Genomic DNA, 15,142 nt, shown 5'->3' with positions numbered 1-15,142 from the left:
TAGATTTTCTTTTTCTGTTTTCTAACCCATTAATTTCTGCTTATATCTTTAATAGTTCCTTCATTTTGCTTTCTCTTGGTTTACTTTGCTTTTATTTTTGTAGCTTTTAAATTGATGCTTAATTTAATTAGATATTTAGTTTAATACATTTTCCTCTAACAGCTATTTTATGAGCAGTACCTCATAGATTCAAATAAGCCAGGTTTCCATTATCACTGTTTCATAAAATTCTGCAGTTTTTGTTTGTATTATCTATTAACCTAGGAGTTGCTTAATACAGAATTTTTAAATTTTCTAGTGAAAGATTCTTTGCTTTTAATTTTGTTACTTATACTTTTATTGCATTGTGATCAGAGAATGTTTATATTATTGCTATTTTTATAGGTATTGATATTTTCTTTTCTTCTTTTTTGGCCGCCCCAGGGCACATGGAGTTCCTGGCCATGCAACCTAAGCTGCAGCTGCAGCAACGCCATATCTTTAACCCACTGTGCCAGGCTGGGGATAGAACCTGCATCCCAGTGCTCAAGATGCCACTGATCCATTGCACCACAGTGGGAAACCCTTGAGATTTTTTTTTGCAACCTAATAGATCATCAGCTTTCATGAATGTTTTTTCGATTATCTGATAGCCAGTGCTCTGATCCACCAGGTTCAGACCTAGCATAAAAGAATCCTCTCTTCTTGGGAAAATTCTAGCTGATATTGTTGGTATTTGGCCTCCTCTAGGACCAGGCTGCACTATTCTCTCTTCCGCACCAAATCCCCACCCCCCACCCCTCAGTTCAGAGACGAGCTCTGGAGCTGGCTCTACGGGTTTCAGATATTTATCTCTCCATTTACATGTACATTGAAGTTTAAGGTACTCTCTCTCCTGCTCCTAGGATGCTGTAGGTAAGGGCTAGGGTGATTTAATTTGATTGGTGTGGGTTTTAGAGGATTTGAGAAGGGATTTAGACATCTTCCATTATTCTATAGGAATCAGGGAGCTCTGTGCTTTCTTTGTATCATATCTCTGCTGCTTTCTCTTCTTTCCTTACTTCCATTGGCTTAAATTTTCTTTTGCCCTTACCTTCTCATTGATGTTGAAGTTATAGTTCTTTTTCTGTTCTCTTAGTGGTAACCCTGAAAAATGGAGCCTGCACATTTAGCTTAGTGCAGTCTAAAGTTAGTAAATATTGCTATCTTTTTTCTAAACAATGTAAGGACCTAAGAATGTCTTAACTCCCATCATTGCTCTCTCATGTTATTATTCATTCACCAAACAATTTTGAGTGCTTACCATGTGCCAGGTTGATATAATAATGAACAAAAAGTGTGTGTGTGTGAGGCAGGCGAGGTGGGGGGTGAGGGGGGTTCCTGTTCTAGTGGATTTATGTTTTAGTGGAGGCAAACAAGATATAAATTTAAAATATACTATGATGTATAATGAAGAGTGCTACAAAGCAAAAAATAAAGCAAGGTAGGGGAATATGAAGTCTCCCGTGTGTGGGGGTTGGGGGGGTGGGGGTGCTAGTCATTCAGATATCTTGAGGAAAAACATTCTAGGCAAAGTGAATAGTAAGTACAAAAGCCCTAAAGGACATTTTGACACATTTAAGGAATAGCAAGGCATGTGAAGCTACAGTGAAGTGAAAGAGGGGATCGGTGGTAGGATTTGAGGTCACAGAGCTAATAAGGAGATCAAAGTAGGACCTTACAAAGACTACAACATGGCCTATAGTCCATAATAAAGATTTTGGGAGTTCCTGTAATGGTGCAGCAGAAACGAATCCAACTAGGAATCATGAGGTTGCAGGTTCAATCCCTGTCCTCGTTCAGTGGGTTAAGGTATCTGGCGTTGCCATGAGCTGTGGTGTAGATCATAGATGTGGCTCAGATCCTGCGTTGCTGTGGCTGTGGTATAGGCTGGCAACTGTAGCTCTGATGAGACTCCTAGCCTGGGAACCTCCATATGCTGCGAGTGCAGCCCTAAAAAGCAAAAAAAAAAAAAAAAAAGATGGAATCAGAGAGATTTAGAGCATGAGGGGTTGAGGCCACATGAGGAGGCATCTAGGCAGCCTGTAGGAACAGAGTGCAGCCCACAGCTCACAGTCAGGCAGGAAACGGGACTTCAGATCCATAGCCACAGGAACTGGATTCTGCCGGTCACCTGAATGAGTTTAGAAGCAGTTTCATTCCCAGAGCCTCAAAATAAGAGCTTGACCCAGTGGACACCTTGATTTTGGCCTTGTGGGATCCTGAACAGAAAACCCAACCAAGCCCAGACTTCTGAGCTACAAAGCTCTGAGATAATGTGTGGGGATTGTTTTAAGCTGCTAGGTTTTCAGTAGCTTGTTACACTGAAATAGAAAACAAATACACACACAAGTCTTAGGGAGGCTAGGAAATGGTGTCTCCAGCTAGACGTTCGTGTGCATTGTCAAATTTGGCAGGGGGTTCGGGTGGGAGGGTGGTTATAATGACGAAAAGAGAAGAATGAATACTGGGAGGATGATAAGATGTTCTGCCACACACTGAAAACCTGAACTATCCATGCACATGAATTAAATTTGTTTGTTTGTTTTTGCTTTTGTAGAGCTGAACCCACGGCATATGGAAGTTCCCAGGCTAGGGGTCAAATCAGAGCTGAGGCTGCTGGCCTATGCCAGAGCAATAGCAACACAGGATCCAAACTGCATCTGAGTCCTATACCATAGCTCACAGCAATGCCAGATCCCTAACTCACTGAGTGAGGCCAGGGATCAAACCTGCATCCTCATTGTTCCTAGTCAGGTTTGTTAACTGCTGAGCCATGAATGGAACTCCCCAAATTTTTAAAAATATTCTTTTTTTTCCCTTTCAGCACTGAAGGTTTGAAAAAGCAGTGTTCTTAAAGAAATAATAACAAAAAAAAGGAGCTTCTAGTCATGTTCAGCAAACCTGTTTTCCCAGATACCTTAATAAGCTAGTCGATGCATGTATAGGAGAGGGTGATAGAGAGGTTGAGGGTCTTGGAAGGAAAAGAAGGTCAGAACATCAGCTAACACCATCATGGAGATGGAAATGTTGCATATACTGTCAAGATTCCTCCCTTGAGGATGGGCACCCCACTATCTCAAATAAAAATCAAAGAGGGAGGGGTAACTGTTATGTAGGTAGATAGGACAACCTATCATTTTGCTAGGATGAAGGACTAGAAGTCACAGCTCAGCCTCACCAGGACACATGTATAGTGCCCTCTGGTGGACTGTGGAGGCACTAGAACGAGGTGGATCAGAATTCCCCCGCTTACCATCTCTGCCATTCTCATCCAAGCCACCATCATCTCAGGTGAGAATTATCCTAAGAGATTCCTAATTGTTCTCCTTCCTCCCACTCCTGTCCCCTAGAATGATGCCCCAAGCATCTTCTTGCATCAGGTACAGTGCAGGATATGACTATTAATACCATGCTCATGGGCCTACTCCTGTAACTTCTTTCCTATAAAGTGGGCCCTGGTCTGACACAGTTATGTAGGATACTATGATAGCAGATCAAATACTCAATAATCCCTGGTTAGTGGTGCTGGCTGAGATGCTGTGGGCAGGAAAGGCAAACCTATACCTGGGACATGTGCCTGTTTCTGTGAAAACGAACGATTGGCCCTTCCTGGATAGAAGGAATCCAGTGTGCTCTGGGCCTGCTTTAGGCCTCACTCAAAGCTGTCTGCCTTTCATGCCACAGACTGGCGCCGTATCCCTAAGTGTGTGATGTGCTGACTCTAAAACCTGAAGAGGCTCACCAGGTGGTGTGCTTCCTTCTGTGGTCAATGTAAGATGGCAATAACTTGTCTTTTACTGTGAAGGAGGTTAATCGTCATGCCCTTGATAACTTCGTCATGCCCTTGATAACTGGACTCCTAAAAACTGTATACACTCAGAAGGCCCTGAATCTTCACAGAGCTCCCTGTGGAGTACATGTGTTACCAAGGCCTCCAGTGAACTCTCTACTCTTGTTCATCTGGCCCAGTTACATAACGCCATCAATGTGATGCATCTGTGAGGTGCTCTGCAGTGTGCCCGAATAGCCAACCCCCCTCGGGCTATATTATGATATAAGATAGGAGACATAAGTTCTCTCAGCCCCTGGCAACCGCTTCTACTTTCATCTCTATGCATTTGACTACTCTAGATACCTCATATAAGTGGAATCATACAATATCTGTCTTTGTGATTGGCTTATTTCACTTAGCATAGTACCCTCAGAGTTCATCCATGTTGTAGCATTCAGCAGAACATCCTTCCTTTTTAAGCCATTCCATTGTATGCATACACCACACTTCTGTTGATCCATTCCTCTGTTACCAGGCATGGGTTGCTTCCACCTTCTGGCTGTTGTGAGTAACACTGCTATGAACATGAGTGCACTCATTTACCTGTGTTTGAGATTTATATAAATAGAATAAGTTATACTCATGTATTCTTTTGTGGCTGGTTTCTTTCTCTTGACATTATGTTTGTGAAGTTCATTTTGTTGCGTATGACAATAATTTCTTCTTTCTCATTGGTATGTAGTATTTTGTTATATGATCACACCTCAGTGTGTTTATCCAGTCTACCATTGATGGACGTTTAGGTTGTTTTCAGGTCTTAGCTATTATGAATAGCACTGCAATGAATGTTCTTGTTCATGTTTCTAGTATACGCATATATGCCTGAGGGTACCTACCTAAAAAGTTAAATTGCTGAGTCATAGACATGTTTAGTTTGACTATGTACTGCCAGATAATTTTCTAACTGGCTGTACCAGTTTACTCTCCAAGGATCACTGAATGAGTATTCCAGTTGTTTTACATCCTCACCAGCATTTGATATCATCAGCTGTTTTAATTTTAGCCATTCTTATTGGCTTAAAGTTGTATCTCATTGTGGTTTTAATTTGTATTTCCCTGATGACTAATGAGGCTGAAAAACTTTTCATGTTTATCAGTCAACCTACATGTCCTTTTTTTGTGAAGTGTTTGTTCATGTATTTTGCCCTTAATTGAGTTGTCTGGTTTTGTCCTTATTGATTTTTTTTGGTATTATAGTATGTGTATATATTTTTCAAAAAGTTTTTAATGCTCTACTGCCAGTGGCATGGGTTTTTTCCAGAACCCCAAGGACTTTTCTTGGGCCACAGATTACACAGAACATGTCCCATCTCCCCCCCATACATGTATATGTGTGATGTATGTATATATGTATGTGTGTGAGTGTGTTGTTGATAAGTGTCCATTGTTGGATATATGTATTACAAATACATTCTCCCTCTCTATGGCTTGCCTTTTTCTCAATGTTGTTTCTGATGAACAATAGTGCTTCATTTTAGTAAGTTTATCAATTTTTTTTCTTTATGGTTAATGTTGTCTTGTGCCTACAACTTATTTTTAAAATATATTCATAAGAATAAACATGTATTTATTGAAATAAAGATATTCTTTTGTGACCTACCTAAGATTAGATTGTGTAACACCATTCCTTCTCACACAGCCTAGTGTTGCTAACCCATCAAGGGTCAGCAGTTCTGGAATCAGCAGTTTCAGGAACCATAGCAAAAGCTCCTTCTCTTTCCCACCAGAGGCCTGATTTTGTTCAGGTGTCCACCCTTCTCTACATAGCCTTGTGCTTCAGGGGAAGATGGCCCCACTCCCAGCTACAGGAGGGGCATCCCAATTGCTTAATCCAATCATGGCTCCGCTACCTCCTGCCATGGACATGGGACCCAATCCTGGCTAAGGAAAGCTGAGAGGCTCCTGGGAAAGTCGTCTTTGCTCCCTTCAAAGAGAACAGAGAAGGTGGCCCATTTCCTACACTGGATGTTAAGGGGCTTGAGGTCAAATCTTGTACACTGAGCACAGAGATTTGCCTCAAAGAACCCGGGGCCTTTGATGACTTCAAGTGCCTTTGCTCATCCTGTACACTTCCCTATGGCTGAAGCCAATTTGAATCAGGGTTCCAGTCCCTTTCAACCAAAAGCACCTAGTGACCTTGGGTGAATGACAGAATGTGGACATCCTTGCTGAACTCTGTGTGTGGGGCCAGCTTCATGGATGTGTGACTTATGCTGTTCTTGCTTAGTAGGACCACGCACCACCAAGCCCTGGCTTAATTTTCTGCCGTTACTGCTTTGAAATTCATAATAACTTATGAACAAAGGGCTCTGCATTTTCATTTCACAGCAGGTCCCTAAACTATGTAGCTGGTCCTGGTGATGTGACATTTCTTATCTCCTTGTTTGTCTTTATCTTCACTCTCAATCTTTGAATTTTCACAGCTTCATCTTCAAGACTCTCGTCCAGATGCCTCATCTGCAAAACCCACCAGCTTAACTAAAATGAGGAGGCCGGACCAATCATCAGCTCATCTCTTATTGATACTCTCCAGCATGGCTAAGAATTCACCTTCCCCCAACCCATTTTGGTAAGCAATGACTTTTCAGTGTCCCACAAGTGACCTTCATGAGGCAAAATTCAAGCCCCCTTGCCTGGCATTCAGAATCTTTTTCAAAATTAAAAGATTTTGTTTTTTGTTCATGTCACTCTTTCAACCTCAGCCTCCGTTACTCTCCAGTGGGAATCACCCACTTCAGCCAAAATGACAGTAATACTAATTATAATGAAAACATGCATTCACACATAAACAATGCAATAATGACAACAGACTGTACTTATACATAGCACAATATTTGATCCTTATCATAAGTCTGTAAGATACAATTTTAAAATAGTTACCCTGTACTTTTATTCTACTACAAATGGAATTTGCTGATTGGCATTTTATTTAGAAGTCACAAACTTAATAAGTTAATCACTAGTCACTTTTAAAAGCTTTTTATTTTGAAAGAATTTTAGACTTACAGAATGGTTGCGTAAAAAATACAAAGAGCTCCTGGAGTTCCTGTCTTGGCTCAGTGGAAACGAATCTGACTAGCATCCATAAGGATGTAGGTTCAATCCCTGGCCTCACTCAATGGGTTAGGGATCCCATGTTGCCGTGAGCTTTGGTGTAGATCACAGACACAGCTCAGATCCCATATTGCTGTGGCTGTGGCGTAGGCCCTTAGCCTGGGAACCTCAAATGCTGCAGGTGTGGCCCTAAAAAGACAAAAAAAAAAAAAAAAAGCAAAACAACAACAAAGACCTCCTATATAGCTTTTATTCACATTCTCAAAATGTTAACATTTTACCACATTTGCTTTATTGTTCTTTCTCTTCCTCCTCGCTCTCTCTTTGTATATGTATGTGTGTTTGTGTAATTATTTCCTGAACCATTTGACCATTTGAGAGTAAATTGAAGATACTTGAGTATATGTTTCCTAAAGCAAGCACATCCTCCCACATAATAGAGCAATTATAAAATCTGAAAAATAACATTGTTATCTAACCTACAGACTTTATTCAGATATCATCAATGTTTCAATAATGTCCTTTATAGCAAAGAGGAAAATGGTATTTTTGTTGTTGTTGTTGTTGTTGGAAAATGGTATTTTTCTGGAGTTCCTACTGTGGCTTCGATGGTTAAGAACCTGATATAGTGTCCGTGAGGATGCAGGTTCGATTCCTGGCCACGCTCATTGGGTTAAGGATCTGGCATTGCCACAAGCTTTGATGTAGGTCACCGATGTGGCTTAGATCCGGTGTTGCTGTGGCTGTGGTGTAGGTCAGCAGCTACAGCTCTGATTTGAACCCTAGCCTAGGAACTTCCATATGCTTCAGGTGTGGCCCTAAAAAAGAAAAAAAATAGTTGTTGTTGTGTTTTTTTTGGTTCAGGATCCAATCCAGGATTACCCATTATATTTAGTTGACTAGTCTCTTTAGTTCCTTCAATCTAGATTAATTCCTCAGTCTTTCTTTACCTTCCATTACCTTGTCACTTGAAGAATATAGGCAAGAGGGAGTTCCCATTGTGGCTCAGCAGGTTAAGAACCCAACTAGTATCCATGAGGATTCAAGTTTGATCCCTGGCCTCGCTTAGCAGGTTCAGGATCTGGCATTGCTGTGACTATGGCATAGGCCAGCAGCTGCAACTCTGATTTGACCCCTAGCCTGGGAACTTTCATATGCACAGGTATAGCCATAAAGAAAAGAAGAACAAAGAGAAGAAGGAGAAGAATAGAGGCAAGATATTTTGTATAAAAGTTCATCAATTTAGGTTTACCTGGTTTTTTTCCTCATGATTCCTCAAGTTCAGGCTATTCATTCTTGGCAGAAATGTCACAAAAATGATACTGCATTCTTTTTAGCTCATTAAATCAGGAGGCATATGATGTCTCTTTGGCCCATTATTGGTGATATTAATTAACTTTGATCCCTAAATTAAGGTGTTGTCTGTCATTGTAAAGCTATTCTTTGTCCACTCATAATTAATAAGTATCATGTAGGAAGATATTTTTATACTATATCCTATTCCTCATATAACTAGCTTCCCTTTGTGGCTAGTGGGTTAAGAACCCAACATGACGTCTGTGAGGATATAGGTTCAATCCCTGGTCTTGCTTGGTAGGTTAAGGATCTGGCATTTCTGCAAGCTGAGGCTTAGGTTGCACATGCAGCTTTGATCCGGTGTTGCCATGGCTGTGATGTAGGCCAGCATCTACAGCTCCAATGTGACCCCTAGCCTGGAAACTTCCATATGCCACAGGTGTGACCCTAAAAAGAAAAAAAAAAAAAAAATCCAAACATAGTGACTATTGTGAATAGTACCATGGAAAGTAAATCTGATTTCAGATCCTCACACTCCCTCCTCCTGTTACCTGTTTGTGTGTGTGTGTGCATGCTTGTGGCAAAGATAATGTCATATGATACTGAAGCCCATTTTATTTTCTTCTACCTGAGTATGAAGGATGACAGCGTTTCCTCCCCTGCCTTACTGTGAGGCTAGGCCCATGAGACTAGTTCTGCTTCAAGAGTTATAAACAGAAGTGATATGTGCCTTCCTGAGCCAAAGCATTTATTGCCAGTTTGTGACTCTGCAGCTTTCTCTTCCCTTGTTGCCGCAATTATGGAGTGCTTGAGATGGGGGAGCCACAAGGTGGAAACAGCCTGGATCCCTGAGTCACCATGTAGAGAACAGCTGCCTTAAAATAGTTACCTCTCTCAGTGGACATGTGTATACACAAGAAATATAAATCTTTGCAGTGATAACCAACATAGATTTCTTTTTTTTTTTCCTCTTTTTTTTTTTCCCCTTTTTTTGGTCTTTTTGGGCCACACTGAAGGCATATCAAAGTTAGGGCTAGGGGGTCTAATGGAAGCTGTAGCTTCCAGCTTTTGCCACAGCCACAGCAAAGTGGGATCCAAGCCACATTTGCAACCTACACCACAGCTCACAGCAACCAGTTCCCTGACCCACTAAGCAAGGCCAGGGATCAAATCCACATCCTCATGGATACTAGTAAGATTCGTTTCCACAGTGCCACAATGGGAACTCCCACTAGTCAGATTCTTAACCCACTGAGCCATAACAGGAACTCCAGATATTTCAAATTTAATATGTTAATATGTTACTAAAACATAATTTAGCCTATCCTGATAAAGTCTTCTGGAAATGTTTATCACACATTAAAAAACATGTAATTATGCCCAATTTTATTGTATGTAAACCAGGTATATTATGAAATAGTCTGTATCTTCCTTTTCTTAACATCTTTGAGATTTGTCTACATCAGAAATTTTAGCTCATTCTTCTTAAGACTTGGAAAGTGCTCTATCATAGCAATGTGCTTTAATCTATATTTAGAAGGTGTATTTCTTAAATAGGTACTACGTATATATAGTTTAAAATTAAACAGTTTTAAGAGCATGTGTGAAAACTCTCCCTCCCACAGCTCCCCTGTGCCAACAAATTTCCCACCGAAGGTAAGCAATATTTTCTGTTGCATATGTATACTTTCAGAGATATGTATAGATAGAATGTTTAAATGAACCTCACTTAGTCTCAGATTTGGCTGAGACCCCAGAACAATAAGGTCATATTCAAAGTTAGATGCAAATTCACCAACACAGGATTTGCAGATGGAGAGTGTAGGAAACCAGTTTTTTTACTCTAAGTTCAGCACCCACCTCCAGCTTACAGAAGGTGTTGGAGAGGTTGAAAAAAAAGAAGATTCAAAGTTTTTAGAGAAAGCTATTGGTGTACTGAGTCACTGCCACCTTCTTAACCTCATCCTGGGCAGTGTCTGCCCCCTCACCTCACACTGATATGAGGAGGTTTCTGGGATCACATGGCAGTATGTAATATTTCTTCCAACCTAAGAGGCACAGTGGCTGATGTCTGAGTTGTGTCTGGGATATGTAAAAGGTAAAGGCCTGGCTCAGGCATCCTGTAGGGTGGAGATGAGGCTATGGTTTGAGATAAAGCAGAACTCCTGACAGTGGGTCAATGAACATGTTTTCTCTAGTCCAAATGTAGTACATAAATACAAGAGCTCTGGAGAAGTGCTGTCTTGAGTCCTGTTCAAGGAAGCTGCCTAGGGGAGTTCTCTTGTGGTGCAATGGGTTAAGGATCAACGTTGTCACTGCAGTGGCTTAGGCCACTGCTGTGGCTTGGGTTTGATCCTTGGCCCTGAAACTTCCACATGCTGCAGGCCCAAAAACCAACCAAACCAAAAAAGAAAGCTGCCTGGAGAGTTCCCGTTGTGGCTCAGTAGTAACAAATCTGACTAGTATTCATGAAGACACGAGTTCAATCTCTGGCCCTGCTCAGTGGGTTAAGGATCTGGTGTTGCCGTGAGCTGTGATGTAGGTCGCAGATGCGGCTCAGATCCTGTATTGCTGTGGCTGTGGCGTAGGCCGGTAGCTATAGCTCTGATTAGACCCCTAGCCTGGGAACTTCATATGCTGTGGGTGCAGCCCTAAAAAGACAAAAAGGAAGGGAGAAAAGGAAGGAAAGATAAGAAAGAGAAAAGGAAGGAGGGAAGAAAGCAAGCAAGCTGCCTAGAGGAGTGAATGGACTTCAGCAGAAGGAGGGTGGAGGCATTATCAGCAGAGGCCCAGAGTCTCAAGAAAGAATTGTAAACAAAGAACCACAAGAGCAATGTACGCATCTGTGGGAAAGCACAGTGATGAGATCCCCAAAGATGAGGTGAGGGAGCTTTAAAGAACTCAGAAATACAGGCTGCAAAAAGAAAAAAAGAGTAAGGCTTAAACATCTGCAAAGCCCAGCGAATGCAGATGCCACTCACAGCTGTATTAGTTAAGTTCAAACATTACTGTCTCCCTTGAGACTTCCTCCATATGTTCCAGCCTTAACAGCCTTCATGGTTGTACCAGTTATTCACTGGAAAGGGTGTCTGTCTGTAGGTGCCAGTGGGGGCTCAAATCCAGCCTGCTTTCCACTCTCCAAACCATATATCTTGGTACAGGGTTGTATCTGCTTGGAGAAAGGGTTGCCTTTTTCGACTTCACACAGAGGCACAGTTCTCTCACCATGGGATTGCATCCACCCAGAAAAGAAACCTTTTCTTTTCTTTTTTTTTTTTTTTGCTTTTTAGGGCCATACCCACGGAACATGGAGGTTCCCAGACTAAGGGTCAAATCAGAGCTGTAGCCACCGGTCTACGCCACAGCCACAGCCACGTCAGATCCGAGCCACGTCTGTGACCTACACCACAGCTCATGGCAACGCCAGATCCTTAACCCACTGAGCGAGGCCAGGGATCGAACATGCAATCTCATGATTCCTAGTCGGATTTGTTTTCACTGAGCCACAACAGGAACTCCAGGAAACCTTTTTCTAATCTACACAAAGACACCAGATGAACTAGCATCCACCCAGCTTGGAAAGATCAGAGATAGCAACAAGGGAAAAGTGGAAGCATAGAATGAAGAAGGAACAAAAGTGACCACACACTCCTTTTCCAAAGGAGATCACTCACATCTTAGAGGCTCACACTGAGAGAGAGAGAAAGAAATCTGTTTTAAATCAATTTTAGGGTGATAACTATTAGAGGGGGCTGGGCATTTCTGTTACTTAACTGATGTTGTTTGGGAGACTAGAATTTCAGGAGGACTTAATACATAAGAGTGGTTATCAAAGTTGATGGACTTGACCAAGGTGAAAAAGGCAATGGAAAACCAGCCATGGAGAATAAACAAAAGGGCCAGTGGAAGGCAAAAATTAAGATACTGGAATTCCCATCATGGCTCAATGGTAATGAAACTGACTAGTATCCATGAGGACGTGAGTTTGATCCCTGGTCCTGCTCAGTGGGTTAAGGATCTGGTGTTGCCGTGATCTGCAGTGTAGGTCACAGACTCCGCTCAGATCCCACATTGCTATGGCTGTGGTGTAGGCCAGCAGCTACAGCTCCAATTAGACCCCTAGCCTGGGAACTTCCATATGCCATGGGTGCAGCCCTAAAAAGATTAAAAAAAAAAAATTAAGATGCTTTCTGGTCTACACTCCATAGTGGAGACCTCTAGCTCCCTCTAGGAGTATACATTCTATCCTTTAGGCACAAAGCTACTCTGTATTTCTGTGTCTTTTACAATTTGACATAACTTCTAGACTAAATTCTCTCCAATGGAATGTGAGCTGGGTTAGGGATAATAGATGGGTGCCACTTCTAGGACTGGCTTAGTAAACACCCCCACACAATGAAACTCCTTCTTTGCTCTCCTGCCACCTGGATGCATATGATGACAAGGGCATAAAAGATGACCAACAGAAGGAATCTGGGTCCAAGAATGACAGGGAGGATGAGAGATGCCCCACTGAGCTGAATACCTGTCCAAGGCTACTAGGTGAGCAAGATATAAACTCCTACTTTCTTAAGTCCTTGTAATTTATGTTTGCTTGTATTAAAAGAATCATTCTGCTGTATAGCACAGGGAACTCTACCCAATATTCTGCGATAACCTATATGGGAAAAGAATCTGGAAAAGAATGGATGTGTATATGTGTGTAGCTAATCATGTTGTTTTACAGCAGAAAATATCACAATGTTGTAAATCAACTATATTCAATAAAACTTTAAAAAGTGGAAAGAAATTGAAAAAATAAAGAAGTCACAGTTCTTTCAAATCTAGAAATGGAAAACACAAGTAGAAATTAATTTCTTGGAGTTCCTATTGTGAATCAGTGAAAACGAATCTGACTAGCATCCATGAGGATGCAGGTTTGATTCCTGGCCTCACTCAGTGGATTAGGGATCCAGCGTCACCGTGAGCTGTGGTGTAGGTCACAATGCAGCTGGGATCTGACATTGCTGTGGCATAGGCCAGCGGCTACAGCTCTGATTTGACCCCTAGTCTGGGAACTTCCATGTGCCGTGGGTACATCCCTAAAAAGACATACACACACACACAAATTAATTTCTTGCCAGGCAAGGGAGAACTGCAAGGAGAGAGAAAATCTCTGTGAACAAAGTAAAAGATAGGGTTTCTGTAGGGCTTGGGGGAAATGTGGGGGTTTGGGTTAAATATAAATGATTGGCTGTGAGTGTTTCAGAGTGAAGTGGTTAGTCACTGATTGGATGGATTTCAAGAGCCGACCTGTTGCAGCAGAGTTTGGTGTCTGTGAGTGATTTAACCAGTATCAATTGACTGGTCTTACCTTTTCCTGTTTAAATACCTAAGGGCATGAGTAAGGTTCTTCAGGCAAGAGTGGAATTTTTCATTCTTATCTTCCTTTTGGTCATCAATGACAGATCACGGAAGAGGCTATTAAATATTGTCTAGAACAAAAATGGGCAATTTTTTTTTTCCTGAAAAAGGGCCAGAAGGTCAATATTTTAGGTTTTGTGAGCTGTACTGTCTCTGTTAAAGCTACTCAACTCTGTTGTAGCACAGAAGCATCATGAACAAGATGGAAAACAAGTAAGTGTGGCTTTGTTCCAATAAAACTTTATTTACAGAAACAGGTGGTTGGCCAGATTTGACCCTCAGGCCATAGTTTGCTGACCCCTGGTCTAGAATTCTAGATCTAATCTATCTGGATTAGGTAGGGTTATGGTTTCCCTGCAAGGTGAAATGTTGGTTTTAGTGATCATCATGATTTCTTTTTTTTCTTTTTGCTTTTTAGGGCCGAACCTGCCGCATATGGAAGTTCCCAGGCTAGGGGTTGAATGGGAACTGCAGCTGCTAGCCTATGCCACAGCCACAGCCACAGCCACAGCCACAGCAACACAGGATCCGAGCCACCTCTGTGACCTACACTACAGCTTACAGCAATGCTGGATCCTTAACCCACTGAGTGGGGCCAGGGATCAAACCCACATCCTCATGGATACTAGTTGAATTTGTAACCCAATGAGCTGCAGCGGAACTCCATTTTGTTTTTGATTTAGGATCATCTGTTGCACCCTGTGATGAGACAACTACCACACAGTTGAGTTTCATGCTGACACCAACTAGACAGTATATGCCTACAACATAAAAACACAACTAGTAGAATAAGGAGAGACTGGAAATTTCACCAAAATCATGATCCAAATTTCCACAGCTTAAACCCCCAGAAAAAATTCTCTTCTTGACATAAATTATGGGAGGAATAAGACAAGGAGTATTGCCCAGGTTGTTACCTTTTGAAACTTTTTGAAGTTTTTCTACCTTTTTTTTGGATAATGTTGAAAACCTGTCTGAGAGATCTTTGGGAATACAAGCTGCTTAGAAGCAAACAGATCTAAAGTTTCTGAGGGAACCATATTGCCAAAAACCTCACAAGCCTGGCCTGAATAGATAAGCCATAAAACAACACTTGGATCTCCGACCCTGCAGCATCAGGAAGCAGGTTGTCAAAGCTGCACAGTCCTCAAGAAAGCAATGTTCCCACTTCAGGTGGAGCAGGGCAGGGGGGAAATGGCTAAGGACTTGCCAGAGGGCAGAGCCAGGGTATAAGGAGAACAATGACAAGTGAATTTTTCCTAAAGAGCAAGATGAGTCTAATAATGAGGACTTCCTTCACTGCCAGAAGTTTTTTAGCCCCTGCCTTTTAACTTTTTTAAAGATTGAAGTATAACTGACCTACAAACACTGTGTTAGTTCCAAGTACACAACGTGGTGATTTGACTTTTCTATATGTTACAAGATGATCATCATAAGTCTAGTTACCACCTGTCATCAAAGATTTTTTAATAATTCAATGAATTTTTTTTTTTTTTTTTTTGGTCTTTTTGTCTTTTGTCTTTTTTTGTTGTTGTT

The 15,142-nt window shown here is 41.6% G+C and overlaps 1 protein-coding gene across 3 annotated transcripts in view; it reads left to right on the top strand.

Moving 5' to 3' along the window:
* Nucleotides 1-15,142, top strand: part of LOC100525054 (translation initiation factor IF-2) — a 63,761-nt gene that overhangs the window by 44,645 nt on the left and 3,974 nt on the right. Inside the window, exon 7 of one of the 3 annotated variants that reach the window (XR_002345827.1) lies at nt 6,277-6,422. Coding sequence is in view for 2 of the 3 variants with exons in the window: in XM_021099057.1 (XP_020954716.1) it covers nt 6,277-6,335 (59 nt within the window). In the remaining variant the exon portion in view is untranslated. Of the gene's footprint in view, nt 1-6,276; nt 6,423-15,142 lie in introns of those variants that run through there. The other 2 variants (XM_021099057.1, XM_013978077.2) reach the window with 2 other exon arrangements.

The sequence above is a fragment of the Sus scrofa genome, chromosome 7 (genome assembly GCF_000003025.6).
Source record: "Sus scrofa isolate TJ Tabasco breed Duroc chromosome 7, Sscrofa11.1, whole genome shotgun sequence".
Classification (NCBI taxonomy): Eukaryota; Metazoa; Chordata; class Mammalia; order Artiodactyla; family Suidae; genus Sus; species Sus scrofa.
Note: the sequence above shows the minus strand (reverse complement) of the source record. Positions and strands in the feature narration are given on the sequence as shown.